The 24,080-nt window shown below is 37.3% G+C and overlaps 1 protein-coding gene across 2 annotated transcripts in view; it reads left to right on the plus strand.

Moving 5' to 3' along the window:
• The window catches only part of LOC149240535 (tryptophan synthase alpha chain-like), a 266,490-nt gene extending 243,288 nt beyond the window's left edge, over nt 1-23,202 (plus strand). For both annotated transcript variants that reach the window (XM_089373751.1, XM_089373752.1), the window contains 3 exons: nt 14,006-14,083; nt 21,666-21,725; nt 22,691-23,202. In XM_089373751.1, coding sequence (XP_089229877.1) covers nt 14,006-14,083; nt 21,666-21,725; nt 22,691-22,825 — 273 coding nt within the window. In that variant the 3' untranslated portion in view covers nt 22,826-23,202. The remainder of the gene's footprint in view (nt 1-14,005; nt 14,084-21,665; nt 21,726-22,690) is intronic.
• The last annotated feature ends 878 nt before the right edge of the window (nt 23,203-24,080 follow it).

Below are 24,080 nucleotides of genomic sequence, written 5' to 3' on the forward strand. Positions count from 1 at the left end.
ATCATCATATAATATTAAGCACACGAAAGATATAAATTCTTCATTTATTAACTATCCTAATAACATGAAAAACATAAATCTACCTACAAAATAAAATACTGAAATAAAATGGTGTAGGGTTAGGAATACAATACAAAGGATGCCCCATGGCATCAGGTGCGTTCAATGTTGTGCATGCTAAGCATTTGCCTGCTTTCAGGAAAATCTGTAGGCTGCTTTTCAGATGTGCCATGTTCAATCGTGCATATGGTAGGACTCTTCATTCTCTGAAAATTAAGCTGTTTGGATCCGTCTTCCATAGAATTTATTTGAAAACCCTAAAACTGATCCAAATTATTTAGAAAGTGAATAACATGTGTTTTATTATGAAAGGACTACTCATGTTCAGATTTGTCTGGGATAGAAGGTTTAAAAATAATATCTGTCTTGGTTTAATTTTCAATTAATTTATCAGACAACTGCATGTTAGAAGCAACAACAACTAACTCATCAGCTAAGAAATTTTGCTCCCTTGGGATAGCTTCAAGATTGATTGCATCAAAATACTGCATGGTATCCCACACAACATTTCTAAACTTTCTTAATCTTTGATTTTTACATGTCATGATAACTAAATCTGAATCACCCTTGATACTCAGCAATTTGACTTTCAAAGTTTTTGCCATTTCAATACCCAACAACAAGGCTTCATATTCAGCCACATTGCTAGTTGCTTCAAATTCTAATTGATAGGCAAATTTTAAAATATGACCAAGGGGAGATTTCAAGACAATTCCCGCACCTTTACCATGCCTAGATGCTGCACCATCAAAGTACAAATGCCAAACTTTATTTTTTTAATTCACCCTCTTTTTTATCAACCTTGACCTCTACGGGAATGATTGAATTAGATAAAAGAGCATGATTATGAGGGTTTGCTTTTTAACATATTATCTCATTGTGGGGGCTTTTAGGATATTTGACATGGAATCTCCTTTTGGGCTCTCTGTTTAATTTAAGAAATCCTTGACCATTAGGGGAAGGAATCATCACATATGACTAGTTCATTTATATGCTTCCTCCTAAATCAGAGGCCCATTTCCTAGACAACAACATACCCCAAGAATCAGGCACCTAAAACACAACTATGTCCATGACAATCATGATATCAGGGTACACAGACAAATGGACTTGTAAGTCTTTAATTAACACATGAACTTCAATTTGCTTCGAATCCATGGCACACATGTTATAGTAAGGCCTAGATATCCTCAAGTTAAGCTGTTCCATGACTCTCTTAGTCATCACACAAGCAGAAGCACCAGAGTCAAGCATGTAGTTATATAACCGATAATTATTAACAAGCAAAGTAATGAAAAAAGGAGAATGCCCTTTGTTATCGAATTCCATACTTTGCAAATACATAGGAGCATCTTGGTAGAAAGCCTCATGAGTTTCCTCTTGAGTTGCATTCACCTGGGTACTGCCAATAGCACTTAGTAACTTGGCCTTTTGGGAGGGGATCTTCACTATTTCGGTGACAGGAACCAAAACTTTAGAGTTATTAAACCAACCTCCTAAATCAATATTCATACCAGAAGCTGATCCGGGGTTAAGACTTCGAGAATTAACTTGATTATCATTTTGACTTCTTCTCTGATAGGTTAGCCCCTTGTCCTTAGCAATTTCAAGAACTTGCTTAAGAGGAGGCTCCTCACTAAAAAGTTTAACCAAGACATTAGTTTCTTGACCAAAATTATTAATGCTATATGAAGATGTGAAAGGTCTGATGGGTTGACTATTTCCCTTGACCTCTTCCCAATTCTCTTGCGATAGATGATATTCTTTACCAACCACATTTATCTGATTATTTGTCCCAAGCATCTCATGATGCATGATTCTCTTGATAATAGGACAAGTAGCTTCTTCATGAAGCTCATCACAGGCCCTATAGTAAGGCGGGGTATCCTCCATAAGATTATTAGTTTCGAGAGGATTGGGAGGCCTTTGCTCACTGGTTTGACCTTTTTCTTACCAATTATTTCGATTATTATTATTATTATTATTATTCTGACCCCTAGGTTGATGATTTTGCATTTGAGCTCTTTCCATTTGAATCAACCTAGACTGTAATGTAGTTATTTCTTTAGCATGATCAACAATCATCCTAGCTTGATTTAACTCCATATTTTCCAACTTAAGCAGTTTTTGCATAGGTTCTTCGGATTCCTTTTCCTTTCCTTTAGGTTATTTTAATTTAACAACAGATCTATCAAACCCAGGAATTTCAGATTTGCCAGAAGCCTTCTTATCTTTTTCCAGCTCTAAAGCTGTGAGTTGACAAGCCTTGTAGTCAACAAGCTTGGACCTTCTTAGCTCATAAGAAGTGTCAGGATTGAAAGCATCGAGATAATATTCTAGAATAATTTTCTCAGTTGGTTTGTAATCATTAGATATCTCTTTAAGCATACCATTAAACCTTTTATTAAATTCTTCACACATCTCATTTTCTTTCTTTTTAATGACGCTAATGGCTTTTGCTAAAAATCGATCTTCTTTCTTATCACCAAATTTCTCTCTAAAAGCATTAAGGAGGGAATCAAATGAATCAATGCTATGATCAGGCCTATCCCTAAACCAATCCATAGCATCCTGCTCAAGGGTCAAGACGAAGCATTTCATTTGCACATCCTCATAATTATGAGCATGAGCGAATTTAGCCCACCAAGTCTGAAAAGCATATAAATGATTTTTAATAGTGATTGCATTATTTCCTTGGAAAGCGGGCAACTTGTCTATACCAATATTAGGAAGGTTATGGGGATAACCCTGGATGTTAGCAAAGTTAAGAGGCTCATAGATATCCATGATGTCTGGAACGGGAGGATTCAAGAAGAGTGAATGGATGTCACAGAGAGCTTCCTGGCTGAGATTGTCAAGGAGTGTACGAGAAGAGAGCTTGTGTAATCTAGCTCTGAGAGCCCTTTTAGGATCCGGAGTAGGATTAGCTCAACTACTTGGGTTCCTCCTAGTACACGCCCTTGTAGAAGATGAAGGAAGTGGAGTTGCCACCTAGACTGAAATCTAACGTAGACACAAAAGATGATATGATGAAAATGAGATGAAGATGAATGGGTGAAGATGAAATGATCAAATGATGAGAAGAGATTGAGATGACAAAAAACTGTCCCCGACAACGACGCCAAAAAATGTTGTCGCACAAAGTGTCCAGGCACCGTGACAATGCTCAGAGTAAGGGCTGTTACTCTAATCCTTACTCACTCCGTTTAGACTCTCTTCTAGACAAGTCAAGGGGGGTAGTCCCTAGGGTGAATGAATGTGTAGGAATTTACAGGGTAAGTTCCTCAGACAGAACACCAAAGGACACCGCTCAGAAACAGATCACAGATCAATACACCAGTATTTTGACGTGGTTAAAACCCTCAAAGAGGGAAACAGTCCACGGCTTGAGCCAACGCGACAACTTCAGGCAATTTATTAATAAAAGAATGAAAATTTACATATGCTTCTCTCATGGACGGATTACCCTACAAATGACCCTCCATGCTCTTTAAATAGAGATCATGGACCAATCAGGTGTTAAGCCACGGATCAAGTGTAGGTAATACCGAGGAGAGAATGAACCGTCGGATCACTACATATCGTGACCGTCGGATTGTAAGTTACAAAATGTACATAGTAAAGAAACACACTTTACCTAACTCTATACTAGACCAAGTTATACTTAACTATTTCCTATGTGTTGGAATATCCTAACATCCCCCCTTAAGAACAACTTGGGATAGAATTGAAGGATTTACAAATATGACACAATAGGAGAAGGAAGGAGGCACTAGAGCCTATCCCCCCTTAGTGACAACTTCCTGAACTCCAACCATAAATCGAAGTTTAGTGAACTTCGCGTCTGTGAGAGCCTTTGTAAAGATGTCTGCAACTTGATCATCTGTTGAACAATATTGCACTTCAAGAACATGGTCGTGAATGAGCTTTCTGATGAAGTGCATGTGCAGTTCAATGTGTTTGCTGCACTGATGTTGGACTGGATCTTTGCATAGTTGAATGGCACTTTGATTATCACACCAAAGTGTAGTCGGATGTTGCTGCTGAAAGCCAAACTCTGACAGGATCTGACGAAGCCACAAGGCTTCCTTACTAGCTTCTACGGCACCACGATACTCTGCTTCTGCTGAAGAAAGAGAAATGGCACCTTGTTTCTTGCAAGCCCATGTAATAGGTCCTGAACCAAGAGTGAACACATAACCGACAGTAGACTTCTGATCATCAGGGTCACCAGCCCAATCAGAATCAGTGAAACCAACCAACAGAGGAGCTGCTTCGGAACTGTAATGAATCCCAAACTGAACTGTACCTCGAACATAACGAAGTATTCTTTTAGCTGCTTTCCAATGACTTTCATGTGGGTTTTGCATAAATCGAGCAACAAGGCCAACAACAAAGGAAAGGTCAGGATGAGTATGGGTTAGATACAAAAGTTTTCCTACAAGTTGACGGTATAAGGTAGCATCAACTTCAAGAGAAGTACAAGTGACTGAAAGTTTGACTCCAGACTGAAAGGGAGAAGGGGCTGGCTTACAGTCTTCCATGTGAAAATGGCGTAGAATATCACATGCATACTTGGACTGGGAAAGGGAAATACCTTCCTTGGATTGCAAGACTTGAAGACCAAGAAAATAATGTAAGTGTCCTAAGTCTGTCATTTCAAACTTCTTTTTAAGGCTGGACTTCACATGGTTGATAAGATTGGGATCACTACCAGTGAGGATAAGATCATCAACATAAAGAACAAGAATGATAAGAGACTTGCCCACTTTCTTGGTGTAGACAGTATTGTCAGAATGACACCTAGAAAAGCCAGATTCTAAAAGAAAGCTATCCATTTTGGCATACCAAGCCCGAGGAGCTTGCTTGAGACCATAAAGGGATTTCTTAAGCCGACATACAAGGCTGGAGTCTGTTTTTATAAAGCCAATGGGTTGTTCCATATAGATTTCTTCATGCAAGTCCCCATGCAAGAAGGCAGATTTAACATCCATCTGATGGACTTCCCATTTGAAAGAGGCAGCAAGGGAAAGAACAAGGCGGATAGAGTTCATTTTGGCAATAGGGGAGAAGGTTTCAGTGTAGTCAATGCCTTCAACTTGTGAAAAACCCTTAGCAACAAGACGAGCTTTATGTTTATCAACTTTCCCATCTGGTCCATACTTGGTTCTGTAAACCCATTTGCATCTAACAAGTTTTCGTCCCTTTGGTAGAGGAACAAGATCCCATGTATCATTTGCCAATAATGAATGATATTCTTCATTCATAGCCGCTTCCCAATCTGGATGGCCTGAAGCTTCTGCAAAGGTGTCAGGATCATAATTCACTGGAGCTTGAGCCAGTAAAGAAGAGGCTCTATCAAACTGAGAACGTGTACGTCGCTGATCTGTAGGATCACCGACAAGATCACCTGTTGCATCCCGAGTAGCACAGACCCATTTTGGAAGATGAGGAGTTGAAGGAGGATCCTGAGACGGTGGGGGAGGATTGTCATCCTCACTTTCATCATATGAAGAAGAAATATTTTCCAAAGTAGAAGAGATAGGGAGAGGTGGCACATCCGCCGAACTAGGCTCGTAGGCCGATATATTTTCAACAAACTTTACATCTCTTATAATGATAACATTTTTGGACTTAAGTGGAATAAGTCTATATCCTTTGACATCTTCAGAATATCCAACAAAAATACATTTTTCACTCTTAGGTTCTAAAGCTTTATGTTTCTCATCTGGAATATGGGCCCATGCTTCACTTCCAAAAACACGAAAGTGACTTACATCTGGTTTAATTGAGCTCCATGCTTCTTCTGGAGTGATATTCTTTAAAACCTTAGTAGGAGTGCGATTTATTATGTAATTTGCACAGTTAATTGCTTCTGCCCAAAAACTAAGACCAAGTCCTTTAGATTGCAGCATACAATTAGCCATTTCCTTTAAGGTGCGATTCTTCCTTTCAGCTACACCATTTTGTTGTGGAGTATATGGAACAATATGTTGCATTTGAATTCCATTCTCAGTGCAAAAGTTGATGAATTTGTTGTTAACATATTCTCCGCCATTATCAGATCTTAACTTAAGAATTTGATGTCTAGGTTGTTTTTCAACAAAGGCCTTGAAGGCCAAAAATATGTTAAATACTTCACTCTTGAGTTTTGAGAAGTATAACCAAGTGCGTCTGGAGAAATCATCAATGAAAGTTAAGAAATACTTGCAGCCAGAGAATGACACAACTGGAAGTGGACCACATAAATCACTATGCACAAGCTGTAAAGGGGCTGAGGCGTGCCAAGAGGCACGTTTTTCAAAACTGTCCCGATGATGTTTTCCGAGTACACATCCGGAACAAACACCATCTCTGCAAGACACCATTGGAAGACCTGTCACCATATTTTCTTTACATAGATTCTGAAGGGAGCGATAGTTTAAGTGACCAAATCGCTCATGCCAAAGTTTGATCACTTCATCGTTATGAGCAACAAATACCGAGGTAAGATTTGATGACCCAAAGTTGTGAAACTTATACAACCTTGTAGAATCATCATCAATGCCAGTAGCTAAAATTTGTCTAGGATCTCTTAGGTCCTTAATTACAACATCGTGAGGTGAAAATTCAACGATTTTACCTTCACCTGAATGAGTTATCTGATATACAGATAGAAGGTTGCAGGATAAGGTTGGAACACATAATACATCATTAAATTGACCATTGTTTAGATGAACAGTTCCAGTCCCTACAACATTAAGAGATCTATCATCACCAACATATATATTTTTGGTGTTACAATCGTTTAAAGAAGAAAACATGGCTTTGTTTTTGGCCATGTGATAAGAAGCTCCAGAATCAATGAGTCACTCATGAGAATGAGAAGAAGAAGATACATTTAGTGCATAACCAGACCGAGATGATTGACAACCACATGCAGAAAGTGCCATTCCTGAAGATGAAGTTGAAGTTGAAGAGTGCTCCAAATGGATGTTATGCTTCTTCATTGCTGCTTCCAAGGCTTCCATCTTCTTAAAGCATTTGGATTCTAAGTGGCCATCTCGATTACAAAAGTTGCAATGTCTATCAGTCTTCTTCCCTTTGTTTTTATTTGTCTTATCATTTTGTTGAAATGATTTTTCATTTTGAGGCTGAAATTGCTTAGGACCCTTGTTTGATTAGGACCATTCCTTTTAGGATATGACTTCTTAGGATTCTTTGAATTTGGTTGCTGCTGGGTGGCTAACGCTTTCTTGGAAGAGTTTCCAAGATTAAGAAGACCAAGGTGTAAGAGTTTTTCTTGTTCTCTTATTAAAGAATCACAAAAAGAATCAAAGGAAGGGGACTTGTAGTCTTGTCCTTGAGAAATGAAGGCTTCTCTTGTAGAATGGAAGGTGGAAACAAACACAGAGTAGGCTGGTTCCAACTTAGTAAGGATGGAATAGATAAGGTTACTATCTTGTTTCTTAACCTTAACACCTTCCAAGAGATATCTAAGGGTCTTGAACTTGGACAAGAAATCTTCAATGCAAGAAAAATTATTGGGGTCCAATGTAAGCAACTCATTTTCAAGTTGATGGGCTCTAAGTTCATTTTTAATTCCAAAAACTTTATTGATTTGTTTTATTGCTTCATCAGGAGTATCAAGTTCTGCAATATGGAATCTAATATCTGGAGAAATAGACATCCCTATCAACTCTCGTGCTTGATCTTGCCTATTTTCCCATTTGCCTGCCTTATCTTCATCTTTCGGTTTGGTTTCTTGGCCTGAGGCTATTCTGTATATACCTTTACTTCTAAGTAAATCCTCAATGTAGGACAACCATTGGAAGTAGTTGGTGCTGTCAAGAATAACTTGGTATGGACTTTCCATTTTAACAGAAACTGAAGCTAAAGATGCTGAAACTAAGTGTTCCAATGGAAAGATCTCGAAAAATTAGGCTGGTTAAAAAACAACGGCTCTGAAAACGGCTTCCGGATGAAGGAGTTATGGCTTTTTGAAGAAAAGTTGGTGATGATGCCGACGAAGTGCGGGAATGTGCGGAAATGAAAAAAAAACGCCCCCACAAAAATGACATTTGAACTCAAGACCTCTACTCTCATAAATTAGCTTTGGACCAAGTGAGCTATACAAAAAGTTTGAGAGAGAGAGAGGGGGGGGTTGAAGCTTTGGGTTGCGTGCTTGCTTTGAGAAAGCTCTTTTTCCCTACAAAACAAAAAACAAAAAACCCAACACGGACATACAAAAAAAAACGAACCTTACGGCTCGAAGTTAGCTTTAGCCGAAAACTAAATATTTTCCTCAATGTTTCTGATTTTCCGAGATCACACTAAGGCGCAGCGGAAAAGAGCATATGCATGAGAAAAATCCTTCCTTTCTGTTTCTGATTTGCCCAGATCGCACAGAGTCGTGGGGCAAAGAGCATACGCAGAAATGAAAGGTTCAGATCCGGTAATAAAAAAAAGCTAAATAAACCGAAACCGAAATAAACAGAGAGAAAATAACTGTAAACTGCAAATAAACACTGTATACCTCCATATCTTAAAAATGACGTAGCTAGGGCTACCGGAAACCTTTTCGCATGAAACGAAAGGGGTTCCTCACTGGAACAGATGCTCCCAACACAATAGAGCAGTCCTCTCGGCCCGAAAGTAGTCAGAAACAATAGATCTAGGAAATGACAGTCGGATGCAGTTCTACCGGCTTCAGATTTGGATCACCAACGGATGCGGCCCTCAAATTGCTCTGATACCATGTAGGAATTTACAGGGTAAGTTCCTCAGACAGAACACCAAAGGACACCGCTCACAAACAGATCATAGATCAATACACCAGTATTTTGACGTGGTTAAAACCCTCAAAGAGGGAAACAGTCCACGGCCTGAGCCAACGCGGCCACTTCAGGCAATTTATTAATAAAAGAATGAAAATTTACATATGCTTCTCTCATGGACGGATTACCCTACAAATGACCCTCCATGCTCTTTAAATAGAGATCATGGACCAATCGGCTGTTAAGCCACGGATCAAGTGTCGGTAATACTGAGGAGAGAATGAACCGTCGGATCACTACATATCGTGACCGTCGGATTGTAAGTTATAAAATGTACATAGTAAAGAAACACACTTTACCTAACTCTATACTAGACCAAGTTATACTTAACTATTTCCTATGTGTCGGAATATCCTAACAGAATGAGGGTAGCTTGTGGAACACAGGCTCTAGGAGTCTTACGGATGAGCAACATGATAAATGTGAAACAAGTCCTGGTTAACCGAGATGGATAGATTCAACAATTAAGACAAATACAATCACAAGATAGAAATGATTTTAGACCAGTGCCTTAATATTCAATTAACGATAAATTAGATAAAAACAAGTTATCCAAAGCAATTTATAAATGTGATGAAAGTGATGATCATGAACGATTAAATGTAAATGCCCAAAACTTTATCATGCAATATATTCCAACAATTAAATACCGTGAAGAATTATGAAAATTAACTGTTAAACAATGATTTTAGTTTTAAAATGATTTTCTTCAATAACCTAGATCTAGAAGTTATCTCTCCTATAACCAATCTTTAGATATAATTCTAAAAGATTAATCACACTTGACAATAGAGAAATCAATACCACAAAATTTAAAATCTTACACCTAACACACAAAAAGACACCAAGGAACTTTAGATTAGAATTTAATTATCCCTTAGGTAAATTTTTAATGTGCTAAGCTTATGAAGCAAAGTTTAATGTGGCAAATGTTTTTTAATGTGACCAAAAATAAGAATCAAGAGACCTTAATTAAATCTAAATTTTTAATGGGCCGTAGGCCACATAATTTTTTTTATTTTTTATTTTTAAATGTGAAAGCTTAAATTCTCCTTTTGATTTATTTCATTGGCAATTTCAAAGTCACAAAAATGAATTTTTTTAATTTTTTTTTAGTTTTTTAAATGTTTTAAAGCAAAATCAAAATAAAAAAAATAAGAGAAAGGAAATCAAAACAAAATCAAAATCATAAGGCAAAAATAAAAATGTAAAACAAAAAATAAAATCAAAGATAAAATTAAAATAAAAAAATCTAAATTTTAATTTTTAAACTTTAATGAACTTGAAAGTCGAAATTAATAAAAAAGGTAAACTTCGAAAGAATGAATCACTAGACCTAACCCTAATGGATAAAAAAAATAAAAAAATCCAAAATCGAATGTTTGTGTTGTGTGTGCAGTGCAGGCTTGGACGACGGTGGAATGGAGGAGCTCGACGAAGGAGGAAGGGAGGACGGAATCCACAGAGAACTCGAGTAGGGACAGAGGAGAAGCAACATGTTGCAGGTTGAGCTCGAGAAGGTGGAATGGATGGAGACCGAGGATTAGATGCAGTTGGAGGACGCAGGTTAGGGAGCAATGAGCAAAAAGTGAAGGAAAAAATGCAGGTTTGGAGAGGAGAAGGCGGCTGCGAGCAGGGGAGATGGGATAGCACGAGGAGAAGGAAGATGTAGGTAAAGTAGAGGCATGGGGACAAGGATGCGGGCAAAAGCGAAAGGCAGCAGCCAAAAAAAACTCGACGAGAAGCTTCAGGGCCGCGGGTTTGTAGCGATGGGGAGAAGGGAGATGGGAAACTCGGGTTTGAACGTCGGTTTGCAGGAGAAAGGGTTGCAAATTTTATAGGGGATAGAGCAAAGGCATCGTTAGAAGACTTCGGGGATAGCAGGGAGTGTTTGGAAGTCGATTTGCAGGTGTAGCAGATAGAGGATGGCAGAGGATGGGGAATAGAGGGAGACTGATGGTTTCAACAGCGGAATGGAGTTGAGGCAGCGAAGGATTGTAGGTTTGTAGGAAGGGATAGCACGTGTTTTTCGCAGGTAGCTAAAAATGGACACGTTTGGAGAAGCTGCGAGTAAGGGAGGAACAACAACGATGTGAGATGGGATCTGCGCTAGGGTTTGCAGGCAACCGAAAAGGAGGGAGTTGCAGATTCAATGCAGGTTGCAGGCAGCATAGGAGGGCTGTGGGGTTTCTCAAAAAAATTCGAATTTTTTCTACAGCAAAAAGATAAAAAACCCCAGGCAGCAGTCCCACGCAATCAACAGTAGCCGTAGAAAACCCAAAATAAACCCAGAAAAAACGAATTTCACACCAATATATTTTTATGCTTCAGATTTGGCCTTGAAACCCTTGTAAAATTTCCAGATTTAAAATTTTAAAACCCTTGGACTGCAAAAAAGTTGAATAATATCCCTGCAAAGTGATATTGAGGCCAGATCTTACCCTCTAGGGCCTAGATCTGGCTTCAAACAAAAATTCTCCTTCAGATCCGCAATTGCAAATGACAATAACACCCAAAAACGATATATACAATGATGAAATTAAAAAAAACAAAAACCTAGTTAAATTACAATAATTACAAGTTGAAGGCTCTAAGTAGCCAGATTTATCATTATGCTGCACATAAATTAAAAGATTTTTAAAATTTTAAAGGAGGTGCTAACTCAAAACCCTTCGTGCATCACCAACAAAAATCTTATGATAAGCCTGGAGCTAATTTAGTTGGGCTCTTAAGAAAATACGGATCGGGAGTTGGTTGGTTCAACTGAAAACTTTCCCTAACGCCCGATGATCTAAATCAAGATTTTCCTGCAAAACTCGATCCAACCATTAAAAATAGAGCGAGAAAATAATAATAAAACTTAAACAAATAGAGATACCTGCTATTACGTTCAAAATTTAAATTATTATTCAAACCCCAACAACTGAGCAAGATACCTGTACTCAAATCACTCTTTAGAAGCTATCATCAATGGCTTTAGAAAAAATTATGCATGAAAGAAAACATCTTACAACATTCCCATGAAGAGTAACACTAGCAGAAATTAACCCCAAAGTCTTTCTTTCTTATCCAGAAGAAAAGAATTACATCAGAGCCTCTTGTTAGGTACACGACTCAAAGATCGGATAGATCGACTAACAAATAACTTCCTATTTAAAGATAAATCCTTCAACGGCTAGTTCGAGTGATCCTCGTCAAAGCAATCTCGACCGTTGATGAAGATTAAAATTTCTTTTAATTTCATCCATCGAAATATTTAATTAAATGCATTTTAATTGATTCAAAAATAGAATTTTTGAGTTAATTTCCCAAAAAATTTGACTTTAACCCCAAGGGATGAAAGGTTTAAAATTGAGCAAAATAATTAATTTACCTTAGTCCCGGGACCTTTTAAAATTCAATTTTTTAGGACCGACGAATTTTTCCTTTGGAGAATTTAAATTTACTTAGGGTCTAGAATTAATTAAATTTCTGGCTTAGGATTTTAATTAATTTTTGGCCTGAAAATTTAATTAACCCAAGGGGATAAATTATTTTTCCAACCCTCAAGACACTCATCATGATTTTCATATTTTTTACATCATAAGGGGGAAAACCCATTTGTAATAAACCCTCATAGACTTCCCATTTTTGCGACACAAATACAATCCAGTGGATCAAGCAATTTGTAATAAAATAACCTAACCAAATAGTTAGGATTATTCTCAAATCACTTTTACATAGACTCGATCTAGAACACTAGGACTCGCTTAAGATCCTAGCAACAAAATATTTTCCAGCTTTGGGGTAAGACTAGAGGGGAAAACTCTACCGACCATTCGAGAATGGATCGGTGAGACAAAAAACCTTCCAGAATGGAGATCATCACTAGAAAAGTAGGTTTACTTAGGTTGTTACATACATGACACGGTTCTGTTGAGATTATTTACATTATAGACACGTGAATGGGTTTACATTATAACATGATGATCATGCTAATGATGATAATTGGACGACACAGACACATTGATCAGGCAATACCCCTTTTGCAAAAAAGGGGGTGTACTGCTATGGGGTTGTTGACACGGAGTGGTCAACAGGTTGTAAACCGTAAACCTCCTATTTTATAGAGAGACCAAGGTCACCACTGAGATGGTTACACAGATAGGTGTTTGAGCTGTTGTATTGTTTTTTTATTCTTACAGTCAAGAGAAGGCATGTGATCAAGTGTCATAAATTTGTACTTTCTGTCGTAATTTCAGAATGTTGTGTTTGTATATTTGACATTTATTCATCTGTTGTTTCCATAGGTTTTCATTTTTTCTGTAACCTAGGATTGTCTAGCAGTGTAGGGCTGCCTACCACGTCAGAATAATTTAATATTTCAATGCATTCTCAAGTGCTCCAAATGGGAAAAATTGTTATGAAACCAGTAGAAATCTTGATACATTAATTTAACTAACAATCACTTCTCTTCAATACATTGTGAACTGTTCCGAGTGGGGAAAAGTCATTATCAAACCAGTAGCAGTCTTGATACATTAATTTAACTAACAATTACTTCGCATCTCAACACCTTATCCATTATATGATAATATATATATCGTCTCAAATCTTATTTTCCGTTTTCTCTTGAAGGGTTCCTCCAAGCATTGGTAGAGAATTGTATTTAGAGTTTATCTTATTGTGCTGTTACCTCGTGTTTGATTCATCGTTCTTTCCATGTTATGTTTTCTGTAGTGTTTTGAGGCTTTTCTAAGTTCGTTGTTTAATGTAATTTCTATAAATTACAATTAACTATAGACCATGTTTTATGTAAATGGAGGTCTTATAGCTCTATTTATAGTCTTGTCAGTGAGAGCAAAAAAGATGTTAGTATGAAATGAAGGTGTTCTTTTGCCCTTCACTACATAGCAAATTTGTTAATGTCATTGTTGTTTAGTATTGAATTGAGCTAGGTTGCTTTCTCTTTCGTCACGCTTCTCTAAGATAGGTGGTACATTGTGCTTTTAAATTGTAAACTTAAGCTGCATTCATAGGGAATTAGAGTGAGAACCAACATGGTTAATTCTTTTTTGATTTTGTAGGTAGAATATTGTGATAAATGTTCTAGTATCCAATGTCACATATCTGTGATTGCTTTTCTGTAGGTGAGCATAACTGGTGTGACTGGTGCCCGTGCTTCAATAGAATCACGTGTTGAGCTTCTTCTTCAAGAAATTAAAAAGGTTATTCCTTCTCTTTTCCAATCGACAAAATATCTACCTTTGAGGTATTTGTGGTTTCTTATCTGAACATTTTATTTGGATTAATTTGTCATCTTGTATAACTCAAAGTTATCCTATGACATTTAACATAAGGTAAAACTTATTAGCATTGAACTTTCCTTTTACCAATCAAATTTCAAAGAAATTTGATGTTACTAATTATGGAATAAAATGCAGTTTTTTTGTTTAATTGAAAATTTTCATGTTTCAACCATTGGTTTGAATGGATTAATTTGTTTTTTTTCATGTTTTACCTGACAATCTACTTGGATTGCGACCTTCTTCTTGATCTGATTGGACCATCTTGTTATTGGATGTCTTCATGAAGAAGTTAGCGTAGGCACATAATAAAAATCTACATAATTAATGAGGGGATTGTGGCCGTGATACAATAGAAAATTGAAGGTGTCTTTATTGACATTGCATAATGAAATAATCAACCATGCCTTAGACACAAAGATCAAAATTGAGATTTAGATGAAGTCTCCTATCATGGATCATGACAATAACATTGAATTGTTGTCAGTGGCCAACTAAAGTCTTGTAGGAGTCTGGAGATGTTGATGTGCTCTCCTTTCATTGGGAGCATGGGCCCATGCACTAGATCCAAAAATTGTGAAATGTGAAATAGAAGGTTTGCTGCCATACCATTTCTTGTAAGGAGTGATGCCTATGACAACATGGGTAGGTGTTCTATTGATGATATGTGCTGCAGAAACAAGCATTGCTCCCCAGAATGACAGCTTCATTTTCTTGGAGTGAAACATGCAGCAAGCTGTGGAGTGTAAGGAACGGTTCCCTGCCAAGAAATGCTCTCATATATGAGCATTGTCTGGAACACATTGCTGATATATTCGCCTTTGCCATCAGTCTTGAGATGCCTATTTCCATGAGATTTGAATTCCTAGAACTTTCCAAACACTTCATCCTTATATTGTAATGGTGTATGCCCAAGGAAAGTGGGAAAAATCATCAATAAATGTGAGGAAGTTGTTCTCTCCCGAATAGAAGGTATTACTAGAAATCAGATCAAGAGTCTTAGAAGTTCGTCATGCTTTGTCCTCAGGAAATTACTGTTAATGATGTTTCCCCATTACACATGCTTCACAAACGCCACTTGGTGGTTCGATCTGTTGAAGGTCGTCAACAGTAAGAAGACAGCTGATATGTCACAAAGAACTGCAGTTGGTAGGACTGAGATGCTAGTTCCATAACATACTAGTGGCATTGATATTGACCACCCTAGGAATAAACCCTTTTCTTACTTTGGAAGGAGTCTTTTCAAGTGTGCACATGTTATATTATTGGTCATAATGTTTAGAGGCAACCACTTTGAAATATCATTCATTTTCTTTACAACTCATCGATCTGATCAGAAATTCCATCATTGTATTGGTATGTGTAATATTATAGAGAGAAAGAAGATCTGGTCCAACACAAACATGAAAAAAGACTCCAAAATTAGTTGTATCAATGATGACATCACCACGCCTTGTGTATTGCTAAATTGTGACCAATATTGCTCTCTTTCGATTGTGCTGCCATCTCTATTTGAAGTGAAGGTGCCCATGTTTGGTCATATGTTGAGTAGATCTATAATCAACAATCCACTCTTGTTGAAAAGTGTTGAAATACACTGTAGTGAAAGATAGGTGTCAATGTCATTTCATTAGAATGATATAGATATAAATACAATGTTGACAACTTTTGGATTTAGCTTCCAAGGTCTCTCAGACTCTTGATGATAGTGCATATTCCACACCATAATCCTAACAGATAAGTTGTCCAACTTTTGCTACCTCAATTCTAAGGGGTTCTTTTGGGACTAAGCAGAGAGATCAAGACATTTGCTAATGGTTGAATGAGCTCTTTGAATCTGGTGGTTTTAGGTTGACCACAAATCCAATTGCTAGCAGAAGTCGAAGTTCTCTATTAAATAATGGTTTAAGGCTGACCAACAACTCTAGAACTTGATTCTAAAGCCCAACACATCTAGGAACAATTCCTGATTTAGTAGGATATTGATGTCTTTTGCTAACTAGAAGTGCTCGCAAATGGCGACTTGAAGATCACTGCAAACTGTGGAACATGGCCCTAAGGTTTAGCAGTTCCTGGAACATTTCCTGATTTAGTTGGAAGTTGATGTCTTTTGCTAATTGGAAGTGCTCGCAAGTGGTGATTTGAAGATGATCGCAAACTTATGTTGGTTTGAAGATGACCACAAACTGAATCATTCTTATGGCTATGACTCTGGCTACAACTCTGATTCTGGCTAAGGATTGAGGCTTTGGTTCTAGCTATGGATTAGGATTTCTTGTACATGCTTGATTGATAGGGATTCAAAACTATAAGCCTCACTATCAATCACTTATATCGTTCACCCCTTGTTAGGTGAGAAGATGAATATGTTTCCACAATGATCACATGGATGAGGATAAAAAACTATGATCTTCTATGAGGCTAACTTGACGAGGGTGTCAGGTTCTATTGAAATTGTACCCATTTACAATGCAATTGAACACCATTCTAGCTCTCAAAACTTTGTCATTCCTCGCATTCAAGCTCGGTCTTAACTCTTGGAACTTGATCTTGATCCCTATTCCTATAGCTTTGTCAGATGGAGCAGGCACTTTGGTCCATCTTGTTAATTGAAGTTGGAGATGGAAGGGTTCTTCTAAATTTAGAAGTGTGCTAAATTTGGTAGCGAAACCCACGAGTGAAGCTAAGGCATAGTTATACTTTCTTATAGTTTTGACTTAGGAAAAATCTCTAGTTTTACTATAGTAAAAAATAGTAAATCAAACTCAGCGATGCATGGAGATTTAATCTTAGTTCGACTTGAGTCTAGTGAGGTAGTTTGACTTGAGTTCAAGGAGCCAGTTTGACTTGAGTTCCAATAACCAATTCGACTTGATTTTTGTGAGGCAGTTTGCTTGAGTTGAGGAGCTAGTTTGATTCTATATAGAGGAAGGGCATAGACTTTGTAATCACATCATTACACACTAAAGACGTGTGTTTTAGCTTAGCAATTAGTAAGAAGAGATTCCAATTTAGCGTGCTAGGGCAGAGAGGCAAATGTCGAATAGCCTTAGCAATTTCTTCAATAGCATGCTCACTTACCAAGGCCGAGTCAGTCTACTTAGGAGTGCCAAATAGCCTATATGAGTTCATACAACTGCGTATGCAGATGCCGAGTTGGTTAGAAAGATGCAGAATAGTTCAGAACGTCGTTTTTACTATGTCTTCCAACCTTATTCTGATTTGGTAATACCCTGACCTTAAGTCCAATTTTGAGAAGTATTTAGCGACATGTAGTTCATCCAACATTTCATCAATAAAAGGAATTGGAAACTTGTTTTAATTGTTATTTTATTTAGTCCTCGATAATCGATGCATAGTCTGAATGATCCATCTTTCTTTTGAACTAACATAACTGGAGCAACATACCGACTTCTACTTTTTGTGATGATGCCACATTTTAAAAGGTCTTGGACTAATCTCTCAATTTCAGTTTTTTGATGGTGTGAATATCGATATGGTTTGATGTTGGTGGGATTTGATCCTGCTTTGACTTCTATTGTATGCTCGATTTCTCTTTTAAGAGGCGTCTTCATTGGAAGATCTTGGAAGACTTTTTTGTGCTTTTGAATTACCTCTTGGACTTCTGGTGCTTCTTCGTTGACCAGATTTGAAGTTAACATTTCTAATTGATGACACTATATTACATAAGCTGGTGCTCCCTTCTTAATCATTTTCATCATATAGGATGATGATACAATTTGATTCTCAGGTGGCTGGAACCCACATAACTTGTATTTATGCCCTTCCCATTTAAATTTTATAAATTGCTTTTGATGGTTGGTAGAGTACTTGCCTAGGGTTTGAAGCCATTGGGTACTTAGGACCACATCCACTCCTCCTAATGGTACAATGTAGAATGGAGAATCTAGATTATAATCTTGAATTTGTAATTTGACTTTATGGCTCTTCCCAAGTTTTTCAATTTTCTTACCATCAGCGACCATAACCTTCATGTTGAACATGGGAAATGTGAAAATGTTGAGTTTTTTCACCATAGTAGAGTCCAAAAAGTTGTGGGTGTTACTGGTATTGATCAGAACCATTACATTTCTCTTCTTGGTATGTCCTTTTGACTTTAATGTTTGGGGCTGCGATATACCTGTCATGGCTAATAATGATACTTGTGGAATATTCTCGTTATCTAGTTTTGGAGAGAATTCTAGAGACACTTCGATTTGCTCTGTCTCTGATTCATCATTGTCTGAATCATTAGTTGCTTCACATTTATACAAGTTTTTGGTCTCTTCTTCTTTAGCACACCTATGTTTAGGATCCCATTTTTCACCACAATGTTTGTACCTACCCTCTTTCATTTTTTTCATTTCCAAGTTAGTTTTCTCTCCTTCACAAAGATGAGGTGGAACATATTTTGTGTTATCTGTGTTCACAGCTTGGAAAAATCTTTGTCTCGAATATACTCTTTCAACTTTTAGCCACTGCATCTTTTCGTGTGTCTTTTCAACAACATTTTCCTTTTGTCTTGCTACTTCTATAGAAGTGATGTCCTGAAGTTCAAGTTCAGCTTGGAGATGGGGTTTAGGCCCCGTGGTGTATGATTGAATGAGACAAGTTTATGATAATCCAGGTAGTTGTGTAGCTAAAGTTTCCCATTCTCGAGTGTATTTGTCCACATCTCCTTTTTGTTGCAGTCAAGTAAGTGCTGAGAATGACTCTTCTTCCTTGACACCTTGAAATCTTTTAAAGAATGCATTTTTGAATTTCCTCCAGCTGATAGCAATTGTCGTCTTTTTCCACCACATATACCAATTATATGCTTTGCCTTCCATTTGCATGGATGCATCCCTGATCTTTTTGTCATCCTTGTCAATACCGTAAATCTCAAAATATTCTTCTGCTTTATTGAACCATGCAACATTGCACTTCTCATTACCGTCAAATTTGGAGAGTTCAAGTTTTTCTCTTCGTTGATATGTCGCCACTGTTGGAGTAAAGAGGGTATTGATTTGCAAGCTGCATATTTGAGAATTGATTCCAAAGCTGCATATTTTTGAAAATTCGTGTTACTATTTTGTTGATAGGATATGGTCGATGCTTTTGGAGACTTGAGTTTCTCATGTGAGTATGATGAGTTTGACGAATTTGGGTAATTGAGATGTTGAGTAGCTTCATTATTTTGGGGTATTTGATCGAGTGTAATCTTCAACTTGTCACAAACACAGGTCAACATCACCATTGCTTGACTATGATTTAGATTCATTGTATTTGAAAGGATTGCACGATCTCTTTTAAATTCATTATGGTTTTGCTCGCGCTGACTCTATATTCTCTTTGATGTATCTTGGAGCACCTCGATTTGTTCGCCATGTCCGGTCACCTTAGTTTCCAGATCTATCAAACTTTTATTGAAATTGGCCATCGACATTGATGAAGCCATTGGTCGGGTATGCGGTGGAGTATACTTATCCATCTTAACTTTTCTTAACTTGATCCTATTTTTTTTTTTTTTTAATTAAAAAAAATCCTATTATTATTATTATTTAAGATTTGTTTTTGTTCTATCTTAAATTATATAATTAAATTATAATTATATTATTATATAACTATATAACTTTAATTATATAATTATATATTTTAAAACTTATTAAGCGGAAGTGGATAGTGATGAAACGTCGACGGTGGATGGAGTGATGGGTCACGATGAATGACAATAGTGAAAACAACCCACGCGGAAGGTTAAGCAGAACACGTAGGATCGGGGCTCGAGTAGGGATGGTGGAAGCGCAGCCGGAGATGGTGGTACGATGAGGTGAGTCAACTGTCTGTTTGAAAGCTACCAGGAACAGAGATGTGGTGCGACCACTTTACCAACAGAGATGGCAGAACATTACAGACGCAGGACGAAACGATGGAAATGGGAGTGTAGGGCAGCAGATTCGCAGGGACACAGTGAAGGGGCACAATGGGGGAGTAATATGACTTGGGGACGATGAGTGCCAGGAGACAACGATTTACCAACCGAGGAATGATAGGCTCTGATAACACCTGAAGCGCACAAACTCTTTAACAGAAACATGTATAGATATATTTATTAATTATTGAATGACGGATACAATTGTGGGAGGCCCCTGGCTTAAATACTGCCTCGGGTGCCTCTTGGTGAATGAGCCCTTAGTTAACTAATAATTACAGACTAATTAATTTTTACATAACAGAATTAGAGTCCAATAATATTAGCACTCAATGTTTAGTAAAGTGTCATGAAGGTCCTGTTATTGTTAAGTGATCATTATTACAGTTACGTGTTAATCGTTAATAATTAGAATAATTTAGTAGACCAACTACCAAGCCATATGAATCTAACTTGCAGGAAACAATCCCCCCATGTTTCTAGGCTGGAAATGTTGAAATGCATTTTTGAAAAGGGCCAAAATGTTTCGGGAAGGTGTAGTGATTTGTAAACGTGCCCTGAAATACTGGCCCATGTTTCTAAAACGTTTCAGCCCAAACATGGTGCATTCTGGGACAACAAAAGCACTTAAAAGGGGCATAGGACTTGCAGAAAGCACACAAATGCCTAATGACACAAATAAAAAAAATAAAATAAAAAAATGATGAAATAAGCCAAAAAACATTCTAGTTTTCTTGATCATTTTATTCAAATTTGCAACTTTATGTTGTTTGCAAAAACTAATTTTTGAAATATTTGTATTTTTGTTTTGTCTATTTTGAGTACAATGTTTTCAAAATTTTGTGAGGGGTTACAATTCCATGGTATACCGGTTTCCAAAACTCGTACTTATGTCCACGAATAAAAACATATCAAACTTAATGGATCAATCACTCCAATTAATAAGAAGATTCTATTCCACATCTCGGTTACATGTATTTCTAAATCTCTACACCGTGTCCGTCTCCATTACCATTTCAAGTTTCAAATAAGTTTCTAAGTACCTTCAGTCAGAACATCAGAGGGACACATTGATTTCATTACCATCTACAAGGTATAAATTCTTTGTTCTTTTTGGATTTCTGTGATTTATCTCGATTATCTTTGAGGATTTGTGTTTGCAACAGTAATTCAGTTAATTGCATTAGCCCAACATTGCATCCATGGAACACCTTTATCATCATCTCTCAATGTCTGGTTCCTTGCTTTTGGTTAATATATGTGAACTGTGCCTTCCCTCTTGGTTTAATCATAATATATCTATAAATGAAAATATTGTAGGGATAACATATTCATTGACTTTATCATAGCAGGACCCTGACTTGGTTTTGCCCTTATCACTCTATTTTCCTTAAGTTGTCTTGGTTTGAACAATAATGTGATCCTTTTAATGTTCAAGACTCGTGAATAATTGCTGTTGATATCGTTAGGATGTAAACTTATGTATGCTTGACTTGGTCACATGATGTCTAATATTAAAGACATGGAGAATGTTGATTAAGATTTGACCTGACTACATTTTTTTGTTTTGATGATTAATCCTGTGTCTTACAGGCTACAACTAAACCAGTGGCTGTTGGATTTGGTATATCCAAGCCAGAGCACGTGGCTCAGGTTCGTTTTCCTAAATGCATTAAGACCATAAACTATAGGTTTTGATTCATTGTATGCTAGCAAAACTGTGATTTCATTGATTTCTGATGTTAGTTATATTTATGTTGAATGTAGACAATTCGTAATAGGTTAGGAGGATTTAGAGTGTGATACACCCGTGCAACTTGTGAACCTACAAAACAAAGCGCGTGCTTTAGCTACTCCAAGAAATATGGATGTAATCATAATGAAAGTAACCATTTATAGAAGTTATTGGCAAAGAGTTCACGCTGTACAACGGGCCAAAGTCTTCCCCTGATGAAAACACATGCTTTATTACTGTTAAAACCACCTATGGACAAAGCCCAGATGTCCAATCCGCAAAGAGAACACATGCTGCTGTCCAAACTTGAAATTGGCTGCTAAAATATAATCTAGTTAAAAAATTGAAATAGGTTCTGTTTTAATTGTTTGAATGGGTTGCATAGAGTGCACTAGGATTTTTTGAGGGTGTTACTAAGCTTTTTCTCTGTCATTGCGATTATTTTCTTCTTTTTTTTGAAGCGTTTTAGTATGGATGCCCCTTCTTTTGAGGTTACTGACTTGCCTTTGAGGCACAGAGGGTGCGTCCCCGGGGGTGCTAGTTTGTATTCCCCAAACAGGTTTAAAATCATTTGGTGATTATACTTCTATCTAATATCTATGTTTTCAATCTCAAGGAATTGGTGACATCTATCTAGTGAACTATAAGGAATTTCTTTTGGAAATGAAGAAACCCAGTCCAGATACAATTAATTACTATACCACAGGAAATATGTCAACAAATATTTATTTTGAGATAATGTGTGAAAATATATAGTCTGCAAGAGTAATCGAATTACATGAGACATTAGAGAGGAGCACCGTCAGTGGGAACTAAATACTAGTAAACATGATAAGCAGGGGTTTTTGAATTGATGCTTGCCTTTGTTTACATGCTGTTACAGATTGCACAATGGGGAGCAGATGGAGTGATTGTGGGCAGTGCAATGGTGAAGTTGCTTGGAGAAGCAAAGTCACCGGAAGAAGGACTTGAGCATCTTGAGACCCTTACTCGAAATCTTAGGGCTGCAATTCCTTAGTCAATTGTATGGCAAGAATATGTTTCCTAGATTCCTGGGATGCTTGCTACTTCTGAAATGCCTCCCATCTTATTGAATGTTTACCCTCCACATTCGAGCACTATGTTTATAAGATGTTGGACTGGTGTTGTCAATACGAACAAGAAAGTAGGTGGTTGAACTTGACACTCTTTTCGTTCTTGCTTTCAGGGAGATTTTGTGGTCTCTCTGTGATTAATTTGTCCTCATTTTATGTAAAAATGTGTTGGCCTAATTTTGTCATGCTAGCTGGGTGTGTTTAGCAGTCTGCCTAAAGAGTTTTATGATACAAACGACAGCTTACTCTGATATCCTGATTGACATCATGTTTCTCAGTAAAGCATTAGATTTGATAGCAATATTCTCTAGTGATTCGGTGATCTGCATTAATACAGAGTTCTGTTAATTCACAACCATTTTTGTCAGAATGAAACAGATTTTCGTTATATTTTAAGTGCACATAGCCAGATTTATGATTTACCGATCGCAATTAAGCCAGCGTAAAACAAATAATTTAATTTTCAGAATATGATGGCACGTGCTTTGATGGATAATGTCATCAAACCGAATCTGCAAACGAACTACACAACACTTATTTACAAGGCTGGCAATGACAATGCCTGTGTCAGTTTAATCAAGTGTAGAAGATTTCATCGTTGTTCAATGGTTTAATCTGCGGATAATATCTTCACACAGGTTGCATCCCTGAAACAAAAGCAACGAAAACCACCACGATTGCAACTTTTTTTTTCAGAGAAAAAAGCACTATATATTATATTAAGATGATATAATAAACGAGTTACATAAGGGCGAAAAGCCACAGTCAAGATTTAAACTTGATCCAGTAAAACAGTGAGCCAAAATGCTTCAGCGAAAGGATAATGACCATATCGACCAGAACCATATAGCGTCATCGATAGGAATACATTGACATAAAAGTCATATAGCAACAGCGGAAGGATAAAAACCATATCAAACAGAGGCATAATAACAGCATCTAGAGAAAAAATTGATATCTAAGGATCGAGACCATGCTGGATAAAAAAACATGGCCATCAGTAGAGTGTGCGCAGAAACAGCAACATGAAGATAGCCCCCAGCTAGGGGAGATCGTGCAGAGACCCCTGGATGATAGGAAGAATAGAAAAAAGGGGGAGGGTACAGCCCTGAAAAATGCGGCGATTCCGCCACTTCCAGATATTCCAGCAAGAAAAGATGAAGAGCGCCTGCCATGAAT

Source organism: Pinus tabuliformis, chromosome 8 (assembly GCF_031772625.1).
Source record: "Pinus tabuliformis cultivar Carrire ecotype Pingquan chromosome 8, CPIR1, whole genome shotgun sequence".
NCBI lineage: Eukaryota > Viridiplantae > Streptophyta > Pinopsida > Pinales > Pinaceae > Pinus > Pinus tabuliformis.